General features: G+C 38.9%; 2 protein-coding genes across 4 annotated transcripts; one reads left to right on the forward strand and one right to left on the reverse strand.

The window, feature by feature from the left end:
* The first annotated feature begins 290 nt into the window (after window positions 1–290).
* On the forward strand, window positions 291–10409 carry LOC107878479. Of its 3 annotated transcripts, XR_007057853.1 has the most exons (5): window positions 291–431; window positions 1140–2545; window positions 7221–7461; window positions 7835–8145; window positions 10172–10409. XR_007057853.1 is itself a non-coding variant. In XM_016725495.2 (2 exons), exons 1-2 carry the CDS (start codon window positions 344–346, stop codon window positions 2186–2188), a joined length of 1137 nt encoding a protein of 378 aa, XP_016580981.2. In that variant the 5' UTR covers window positions 291–343; the 3' UTR covers window positions 2189–2589. The 3 variants fall into 3 exon arrangements, 1 of the variants encoding a protein (XP_016580981.2); XR_001676883.2 differs by lacking the exon at window positions 7835–8145; XM_016725495.2 differs by lacking the exons at window positions 7221–7461; window positions 7835–8145; window positions 10172–10409 and having other exon boundaries at window positions 1140–2589.
* LOC107878480 (protodermal factor 1) lies at window positions 7625–9457 on the reverse strand. The gene is made up of 3 exons (XM_016725497.2): window positions 9175–9457; window positions 8467–8764; window positions 7625–8161 (listed from the first exon to the last, which is right to left on the reverse strand). The coding sequence occupies exons 1-3, from the start codon at window positions 9332–9334 to the stop codon at window positions 7831–7833; spliced, it is 789 nt and encodes a 262-aa protein (XP_016580983.1). The 5' UTR covers window positions 9335–9457; the 3' UTR covers window positions 7625–7830.

Genomic DNA, 10409 nt, shown 5'->3' on the forward strand with positions numbered 1-10409 from the left:
CATTATGCCTTTATTTATGAGATATTCTACAACTCTTGTCTTAAAGGAAAAAATAAAAAGTGAATATAATAAAAAATAAAATTTGAGAGACAAATAAGTATGAAAAGTTTAAAAAATATATTGAGGTGTAGAGGGGTAAAATAGTACTTGTACTATACTTAAAAAGTAAGGAAGATATTTCTAAAGTTACTCATATTTAGGTCTATGACATACAATTTCCTGTATAATTTCCTAGTTGGCCCAAGGCCCAATCATAAATATGATCCAAAAGAATCCACTTTAATTTATAAGAGAGCCCAAACCCGAAAATGGGGAGTTGGGGAAATGCTCCGGTACTCGCATCATGGCGCGTGCAAGTAATCTTTCTTCTTTCTTTGATCGACCGACCGAGTTGTTTTGTTTCGAGACATTAAAGGACAAACACTTCAAAGGTACTCTGTATGTTAATGTTCAGAATCCTGTAGTTGTCGGGCTTTTATTTAAATATTTGATTACAAAATGTTTTATCAAATTGACAATATGATGCCATCACTTGCTAGATTTTTTATGCAGAAATTTCTTTCTTTAATTCATGCTGACTAACAGAAAAGAGTGTGTGTGTGTGTGTGTTTCCCTCTTGGCTAATTGATTAATTCTTCAGTTTCCCATTTATATAATGTATCTTTTGGTCCTCTGTAATTCAATAAATGACATCATAACTCTAATTAAATCATATAATTAAACAAATCATTCCATTTAATTGACATTGAATTTTGGTTTGGTTATTTTATAACACTCTAAAAAATGAGTTTCCGTGATTTAATGGAAAAGATATCTTTGTATAAGTTATATAACGTTTGATAGCTAGTGAGGAAGTAAGTTACTATATAAAATTAATATAACGTTTAGTTTGCAATTTGGAAACCTGCATAACTAATGCATGTACAAGTTATGAGAGAATTGATATATTATCGAAGATGGCTAGCTAATACTCGGATAATTAATACCTGCATAATTTTCACCAGCTGCCAAAGATTGTTGTAGGGTGTTCGTTGGGTCTATCATTCTCTTGTGTACTTGAACCTGCAATTATGGCCTATTTTTTGAGATGTGCACTTCTGGTAAAGAGTAGTGATCCTATTGTATTGATTGTTTTCCAGGCATGTTCAAACGCGGAAACAGGATGCTGAAACAACGAAATAATGCCCAAAGTATACGAATGCCTGTTATTACTGCATTTTGCATTGTAATTTGTGTTCTAGTTTGGGTTTTATATAGGGAAAGTGGAGAAAAATCTGATTCATTTTCTGGTGTAATCAAAGAAAATTTGAATAGCTTTAGCTCTTCGGTTAAGTTAGACCCGACTGTGGAGTTCAGAAATGGGACAGATTTAATATGGCAAATCCCAGACTCACCCAAGGCAGTTCTCTTTCTGGCACATGGTTGTAATGGTAAAGCAGCTAACTTTTGGGACAGATCACCTAAGTGCCTAAATTGTGTGGGTCTACCAGAAGAAAGGCTTATCGTCCTTAGTGCCTTAGCTAGGAGATTTGCAGTTCTTGCTGTATCTAGTGCTGGGAGGTGCTGGTCGATGGAAGATGAAAGGTTGATCGTTAAAGATATTATCGAATGGTGGGTTGTGAAACAAAAGCTTCAAAGCCTGCCTCTTGTAGCTTTGGGTGCTTCATCTGGTGGATATTTTGTTTCGGTCCTTGCGACTGATTTAAGGTTCAGTAGCATAACAATAATGATTGCCGAGGGATTGTTTGATCGAATGGACATTCCGAAGAGTTACCCTCCTACCCTTTTTGTACACATGCCCAAAGATAAAACGAGAAGGTTGAAAATAGAGAGATACTTGACTCTCCTGAAGGGTGAAGGGATTGATGTTGCAGAGGTCAAATGCGTGGAGTTTGCATTGTCGCCTAATCTCTTAGCTGATAGAATTCCAGGTCTTGATCTAGCTACCTCTGTGAAGTTGTATAGTCTGTTCCAAGAAAAAGGTTTCATTGATACAAAAGGTTTCATGAGAAATGACGGGCGTGCAATACAGTGGAAACCGGCTCTCAAGGAGAGAGACGTTGTTCTACTGGACAAGTCCATCGCTGATCACATTCAAGAGGAAATGAATCTCGCATTTGCTTATCATGAAATGACTAGTTTGCAGTCTGAGAAAATTTTTAACTGGTTTGAAACTCATATGAGCTGATCAGATTCTAATGCTGTGTAGCTCTCCTCTATTCAGCAGGGTTAGAATATTGTTGCCATGGCTTTGGACTGGATGATAACAGAGTTCAGTAGTGTTGTGTGCTCATGTTATTTCACGAGGTTGAAGTCTAGTGGGAATAATAATTATGGTGACATTGTGATGAAAAATATTGTATCAGTGTTCAAACTCCATATACGTGACATGGGCTGCCTGCGGTCATTATCTGGATTGTCCTTTTCTTATGGCCAGAAAAGTGTATAGTGCAAGCACTTAGGAACTAGGTCAACTTTCTTTTTGAGAGAAATATAATTGAAACTAGTTCTGTTTTCTTGTCCTTAGGGACGAAACTTTTCAAGTGTAAGTTCCTATAATTTCTTGTTATCTCACCATTAAAGGAAACACAAGCCTTTCTGTTCTTGAAGATTGGGGGGTTGGGGGGGGGGGGGGGAATCTAACTATTTATCTCTGTTATTCTACCTTTCTTCTTTACACAGACTAGAATTTCATTTTCTGTGTTAATTATGCTCATCTGTTGGAAGTAATGGCCATTACTTGTGGGTGTCGTATTTATGTTATGCCATCTTGTTCCATGCTTTACTATGTATTTGTGTAGTATTCCGTGTCTCGAGCCGGGGGTCTATCGGAAACAGCCTTGCTACTTCTTTAGAGGTAGAGGTATGGACTGCGTACATCTTACCCTCCCCAGACCTCACTATGTGGGAATACACTGGGTTTGTTGTTGTTGGAAGTAATGAAGTTCCTCTTGAGTGAAAAAATGTATTGGTTGATTGATGTATAATCCAAACTATCAATTAGGTGTGTCTTCCAGCCTAATGTCTCTGGAGCATTTGCATTGCCTTACCTTCCTAGGCTACTAGTGACACCATTAATTCATCATTAACTTATGGTTCAATTTTCGCTCTAGTGCATTATGGTGGAAAAACAAAGACTGGTTAGATCTCTCTTTGAAATTTGAATTAGGTTATATTTGATGGGTAAATTTAATATTTTTGACTTCCAACATATCATGTTTTTAAGTTGGAAGACAGGATTGGGGATAAAATAACCGATCGAGTAGAAGTTTGTTATGTTAGCATCAACCGATATTGGATTCACTCATTGTGGAGAATTTTGTTGTATTAGGATCAATGGTATCAGTTTCACTGAACTTGTTGTAATCTTTATGAGTCCTGGATTGAGTTTTGAGGATCCTGCACGAGTAGGATATAGGATTTGCTCCTGTTGAGGGAGGGGATCAGGTTATGTGATGGTTTCCATGAAGAAAGGAGACCTGTACATTGTTTGCTCCTTCAATAAGGTAAAGAGACTACATCAATTATTTGTCAGAGTGAGCTCTCAAGATTTTTGTGACAGTTCAAATATCTCAGTGCAGTATTACTAGTATAGATGTTCCTAGTTGCTAGTTATTTAGGCAAATGCTGTAGGTACAGAGTTCATTTGGAATGGCTGGATTCCTTTCATACAAGCCCATAGGGTCACCACCTGGAGATTAATGCGGCAGAAGCTCTGTGACCTTGGTGCATATCAAATATCAAATTACTCTTTAGTAATTTCATCTGGTTCCATTTAATTGTCTCTTTCTAAAGAATACATCTATGGATAGTTTCTGGCCAGTCTTGCCATTTGCCTCGGAGACATCCTATATATTACTGATGTGGTGCTATAGGGAAGTAATTCTTACAACTGCTTCTCTAGCTACACGCCAGCACTTGAAGTGCGTTAAGACTATCTTATATGCTTCGCTACCTTTCTTTTTCTGACAGTGTGGCATTCTCTACTTCAGATAGACCATCTGCACATAATCAAAACCATTAATCTGTCATTGATACTGTCTGTTTTTAGATCTATTGATAGATTACTGAATTTCTTGTCCCTTCGGAACCTCTGCATTTTATTTTATTATTCTCTTTTAAGCCATCTCACTTTGTGGGATTCTACTGGGTATGTTGTTGTTGTTGTTGATTTTGTTTTAAGCCATGGATGCACTTGAACAAACAAAATTAACATCCCAAGTATGAAATTTACGTTTGAATAAATATGAAGTTAATAAGCATTCATTATCAATAATGTCCACTGTTTGTTCTTTTGGGAGATACACATGCTTGTAGATGTAGTAATTTATTGTGCAAGTCTGATATGACTTATGTGGGAACTTTTCGGGTAAATACCCTTCATTGACTAAATAGATGCAGACCAAATGACCAATGACTTTTCAGGAACTTTGGTAATTCAAATTGTTACATTGCTCTGAAATTTGAAATGTAGTTTTATAGAGGATAATGGGAGTTCAAGCATCTGGAGCATGTCTGTTGTGCCCCTATCTCAAATAGTTTTTATTTCTTAAACTCTATCTGTGGTTTCCTGACGAGTTTTAACAGCTTATCTGAAGTGGATATATTTTGGATTATCATCAGGAAACATACATGGATTGTGACATCCTAGAAAAAAACTTTTGTAGTATGTTTTATCAAAGAGATTCTCTTTAATTAGCAATCTTGTCAATATACCCGAAATTCCCAGCAGGATATGCTTTTTATTCATGTTATATTTATTATATTGCTGGGCGTAGTTTCGAACCTGTTACCTCTGTTGTAGTGAGATATGTGTTTCGTCATGTTGTATTAGCTTTTTTGCTGCTGTAAGCTCAAACCTGTTACCTCTAGTGTAATTCAGCCATTACCTGCAGTTTGACGGGTCCAATCGTGAAAGAAGCAGCTTATTATCAAATGGAGTTAATTTTGAGTCCATTCATCAAATTACTCTAGGATAGCTGATGCATTAATTGTTTCATTTTAAGTCTGCTGGTGGTGGGCGAATATCTTTGCATTTTTAGCTGGTATATTGTTTTATCAGGAGGTTCAATAGGAAATCATGTCCAACTATCAAATGCAGGCAACATGAAAGTGTGATGCCCATCAATTAATAGAATGTTGTAATATACAACAACAACAACAAACCCAGTGTATTCCCACCTAGTGGGGTCTGGGGGGGTAAGATGTACGTAGTCCATACCTCTACCTCTGAAGAAGTAGAAAGGCTGTTTCCGATAGACCCCCGGCTCAAGGCACGAGATACCACACAAACACATAGTAAAGCACAGAAGCAGATTACATAACATAAATACGGCACCCATAAGTAATATAAAACAGAGGAAAGCAGAGGAAAGCACACAGATTCGTAATAAAACATGGAACACGGAACACGGGATCATAACAGGAATAAAACCCCCATCAAGTAATTCCCTACACTAGCGACCCAAACTGGCCCTAGTCCTCTGCCGTAATTCGCGTCCTCCAGACCTTCCTATCTAGGGTCATGTCCTCGGTGAGCTGTAACTGTTCCATGTCCCGCCTAATCACCTCACCCCAGTACTTCTTCGGCCTACCCCTACCCCGCCTAAAACCATCCAACGCTAGCCTCTCACACCTACGGACCGGGGCATCCATGCCCCTCCTCTTCACGTGTCCGAACCATCTCAATCATGCTTCCCGCATCTTGCACTCCACTGAAGTCACACCAACCTTCTCCCGGATAGTCTCATTCCGAACTCTATCCCCTCTAGTCAGCCCATACATCCAGCGCAACATCCGCATTTCTGCCACCTTCATTTTTTTGGATGTGGGAGTTCTTAACTGGCTAACACTCTGCTCCATACAACAAGGCCGGACGGACTACCACCCTATAGAATTAGCCTTTAAGCTTGGGCGGCACTTTCTTATCACACAGCACCCCCGACGCGAGCTTCCACTTCATCCATCCCGCCCCAATACGGTGCGAGACATCCTCGTCAATCTCACCGTTACTCTGGATCACGGACCCAAGATACTTGAAATTATCCCTCTTACATACCTCCTGTGCTTCCAGCTTCACTACTACCTCATTCTCCCGCCTCACGTCATTAAACTTGCATTCCACATACTCTGTCTTGCTTCTGCTCACCCTGAACCCTTTAGACTCAAGAGTTTGCCTCCACACCTCTAATTTGTCATTCACACTCCCTCGAGTCTCATCTAGCAGAACTACATTGTCTGCAAAAAGCATACACCACGGCACCTCCCCTTGAATACGCCGCGTCAACACATCCATCACCAACGCAAACAAAAAGGGACTAAGAGTAGATCCCTGATGCAATCCTTTCAGGACAGTGAAATGGTCTGAGTCTCCTCCCGCCGTCCTCACCTGGGTTTTCGCTCCATCATACATATCCTTAATTGCTCTGATATATGCCAGCGGTATTCCACTCACCTCCAAGCATCTCCAAAGCACCTCCCTGGGCACTTTGTCGTAAGCCTTCTCCAGGTCGATAAACACCATGTGCAGATCCTTCTTCCTTTCCCTATACTGTTCCACCAACCTCCGTACCAGGTGGATTGCCTCCGTCGTCGAGCGGCCGGGCATAAATCCGAACTGGTTTTCCGAGCATCTCTAGGTGTTTTCTTCTCATCTGTTCTAGCCTTGGTAGACAGAGTTACCTGGTACCTGGTGCTGGTGGGAGGTGGCAGGTATCCCGTGGATTTAGTCGAGGCGCGCGCAAGCTGGCCCCGGACATCACGGTTATCAAAAAAAATAAAACAAAAATAAAAATAAAAAAATAAAATAAAAGTGTACTATCTCTAACTTAAACTCTTAGGTGAGGTAATCATACAATCCAATATGTTATCGGAGCATGTAGAAAGGTAGAGGTCCTGAGTTTGAGTCTCGCCAGTCACTTTTTATCAAAGTAATTTTCACATGCACTCTCTAATAGTTTAAATTTTTGAATGAGATGTTCACATAATTTAATGAGAATATATTGCCATCAAGAAAGTAATGAACTAGAACAGACTGGACGTATCGACAGATGAGTCCTATTACATTGGCTAAATCGAGATTGATTAGACCAATGTTTTTCATCTGTATCTATAATTGTGCTTTCCTTCTACCTTCCAAATAGTTGTAATGATGGAACAACTTTTTACAATTTTTTTTTTTTTCTTTACTAATGTCAACTTTCTGATATTATCTATTACAGGTAAGCTGCTAAGTGCATGGTGCAGTATTGATGTTGGCATGAACTTCTTCATACATGTTCTTCCTATGCGTGTCATGTTTTCTGTGTAGAATGGATTTCATACTCTACAAGAATACCTTATTTTATGTTCAGATCCATTGCTTGAATAATAGTCATACTTGCAGATACTCATCGACACCCTCATGAGGGAAGAAGCTCAGTTAGCCTTGACACATCTGTTGGCTTTCAACTAATAAAGGAGGTAGGAAAACGGGTCTGTGTTTCTCTTTTTGTTCGTGATTACTGAAGTTAGTTTGCTTTATAAGAAAAACTAGAATACTTTGTTTTTATTTGGAAAGATACCTTCTTTACCATAAAGGAGACAGAAAAAGAATATTCTGAAATTGGAACATTCACACTTGTAATACAACAAGAAATGTTTTACTGATAACTGATTAAAACAATGAAGGTTGGTATCTTCTTGATTTGTAAGAATTAAAGCGAACATAAAAACATTAATTTTGATAAAGACAAACAGAAAAACATTAATGCTTAATCCTAAAGTAAACACACAGATATCATAATGAACTAGACATAACAAGACATTGGTGGTGATAGTGAAAATGACTTTTTAGGCTCTGGGTTTGAGCCGACCCTCGTTGGCTAACTTGAACAGCTGGGCCTGAGATGCTGCCGCTCTGTCTGAACTGAGTGCTGCAGCAAAATTGTTCTTGACTTGTGAGGTGCTGTAAGTGAACCTTTTGTCAACCATGGAGTTCAGCAAAGAAGCTGTGCCTTCCCTGTAGAGTTGCCCAAGTCCATCGGTATGTTGGTTTGAAAGTGCTTGCAGCAAGTTCATGTTTGAGCCGAGCCCTGGAGCACTAGCTACACCAAATGCACCACCAACAGTTCCCCACCAACCAAACAAGCCCCATATCAGTCCCGGGTGAGTCCTCCAATAACTGCAATCATATCATTTAGTGTTATAAAATGCTGCATATTGAAGTTAAGAATGTAAACTAATAGCCAAATCAAGCTTATAGGAAAAAGTAAGTGCTTTTGAGTAGTAGTAGAAATTGTTTTTCAAAAGCTAAAAAATTTAGTTATTCCCTAGAATCGCTTTTAAACAGTGGCCTATCACAAAGTACTGCTCTAATGTTGCAAAAGTGCTTTTTCGAAATCATTTATGATAGAAAGTACTTTTTAAAATAAGCAGATTTAGTAAGCTTGACCAAACATGCTATAAAGTTAATGTTAGTAAACTTACTCGCATGTAAAAGGAGGTGATGGTGTTGGGGTAACAGGAGTTGTTGGAGTGCCAGGGTCGATGATAGGAGTAGTTGGTGGGGTTACAATGGTGGGTGTGGAGGGGGTAGTAGGTGTAGGTGTAGGTGTACTTGGAGGGTGGGGATAGTAGCCACCACTATGACCTCCTGAAGGAGAAGCTGGGGTAGGGGTATGATGCTGCCCTCCAGTTGGAGGGTTACCACAGTTTGCAGGGGGTTTGCTTCCATGGCTACTGCTTCCGTGAGATGGCGTTGCATGAGAGGGTGGTGTGCTTGAACCTGTTATCCACTAAATGAATTGTAAGTCTGAAGATAGTATAACTTAAAAAACATTCATAATAATGTACTACTAAATGCTTCCTCCTGAGGAGGAAAACTCCAAAACTAGCAACCAATAAATAAAGGGTGATTGTACTGAACAACCCCACTACTAAACCAATCAAAACCAAAAAAACAATGTAGGAGTGAATGCTGCCTCCAACAATTTTAAAGAAACAGCAAAACCAATATAAGGGTGGCAAGGTCTTTGATACTTCTTCGTTTTATAGTTTATAGCGTCTTCCATGCATTAGCAAACATTATGCTTAGAAAATTGTTAAAGTGCATGCTGTCTTTTGGTAATCTATAAAGATAGCCATTAAGTATAATTTTTTAGAGCAAATAGCAAAATATATGGAGTGTAAAGAGACCTGTTGGGGGAGTTCCGGTATGTGGATCAGGAATGTAGTAGTTCTTCTGTTCTTCAAAAGAAGCAGAAGAAACGACAGGAACGACCAAATTCTGGGAGAGCAGAGCTGCAAATGCGGCCCACAGAATTAGAGAACTCCGTTTGCTTCTCTCTTTCGCCATGATGGTTTGCTTCCAAAGGAGATTGACAAAGAGAAAAGAGAACGAATGGAGGGAGAGATGGAGAGCTCTGTGATGGGGAGTGCTACAAGTGAGTAGCAGTATATAAAGAGTGATGAGATATAGAAGTTAATAGAAGCAGGTGAAGGAGTTTGTGGTTAGTTGTGTATGTTGCAGGTGCATTTAAAGTGTCACTTAAATTCATGTTTTAAAATGTTGAGAAAGGCCAACTTAGCTAACATTACCAATGTCTTCTCACCCTGAAATATTCAAAAATATGTTCCATGGCCCTAGTTATTGAACTATGTAAAACCGTATAAAACACGTCCGCGGAAAAGTTTGTTTATCTAAGATTGCCTGGATTATTTCATGGTGTAACCCAGGTTAATTGCTGTACGTTGTAATTATAAATGTTAAGTAATTAGTTACAAGTCGAGAAGAAAAACTGATCTCCCCCTCCTTTGTTTCATGGGGGTTTTATGGGGATGGGGTAGGATCAATCTTTGTACATTTCATATCTCTAAATTTTGCATGTTGGAAATGTTGTAGAGACAGACTCATGTTTGATCAACTTTTTTCCAACTATACGAGAGAAGCTAGTTGGTTAACGGCCACTTGAAAATGGTGAGAGGAGGTCAGGATGTCAACATCACTATTTTTTTCCTCTAAAACTTTGTTCACTTTTATTCAATAGGCCGGTAATGGGTTCACGCGAATTCAGTAACTCTTGTCAATACAATGTATATTATGTACTAAGAAATCAACCACTTCGAATAACACAGTAATTATTGTCTATATTAACTTGATGTCATCGTAATAACTCTAAATTTCAAATCTTAGATCCACCTGGGATAAAGAAGCCCTTGAGGGGAGACTACAAGTGGAAAGGACTGACAAGAGGAATTCATCGCCAGGGCATGTTTGATTCTTAATAGATCAGTGTCAGTTCATGACAGCATCTTATTTCCTCCACTATTTTTTTTGCCTCCTACTGTGAAAAGTGATGTAAAAGATTTCATTTTGTTTTGAAGAAACTAAGCAAGCATTTGTGCTCCTTCTAATGATCTCTTTTTAGACA

The sequence above is a fragment of the Capsicum annuum genome, chromosome 7 (assembly GCF_002878395.1).
Source record: "Capsicum annuum cultivar UCD-10X-F1 chromosome 7, UCD10Xv1.1, whole genome shotgun sequence".
In the NCBI taxonomy this organism is placed as follows: domain Eukaryota; kingdom Viridiplantae; phylum Streptophyta; class Magnoliopsida; order Solanales; family Solanaceae; genus Capsicum; species Capsicum annuum.

Excerpts from the sequence above, each read along its gene's own strand:
- LOC107878479 (XM_016725495.2), top strand. The coding sequence starts at position 344 with ATGGCGCGTGCAAGTAATCTTTCTTCTTTCTTTGATCGACCGACCGAG. Across the intron at positions 432-1,139 it reads AAAGGACAAACACTTCAAAG|GCATGTTCAAACGCGGAAAC; the intron begins GTACTCTGTATG and ends ATTGTTTTCCAG.
- LOC107878480 (XM_016725497.2), bottom strand. The coding sequence starts at position 9,334 with ATGGCGAAAGAGAGAAGCAAACGGAGTTCTCTAATTCTGTGGGCCGCA. Across the intron at positions 8,765-9,174 it reads TACCGGAACTCCCCCAACAG|GTTCAAGCACACCACCCTCT; the intron begins GTCTCTTTACAC and ends AGTGGATAACAG. Across the intron at positions 8,162-8,466 it reads TCACCTCCTTTTACATGCGA|TTATTGGAGGACTCACCCGG; the intron begins GTAAGTTTACTA and ends ATATGATTGCAG.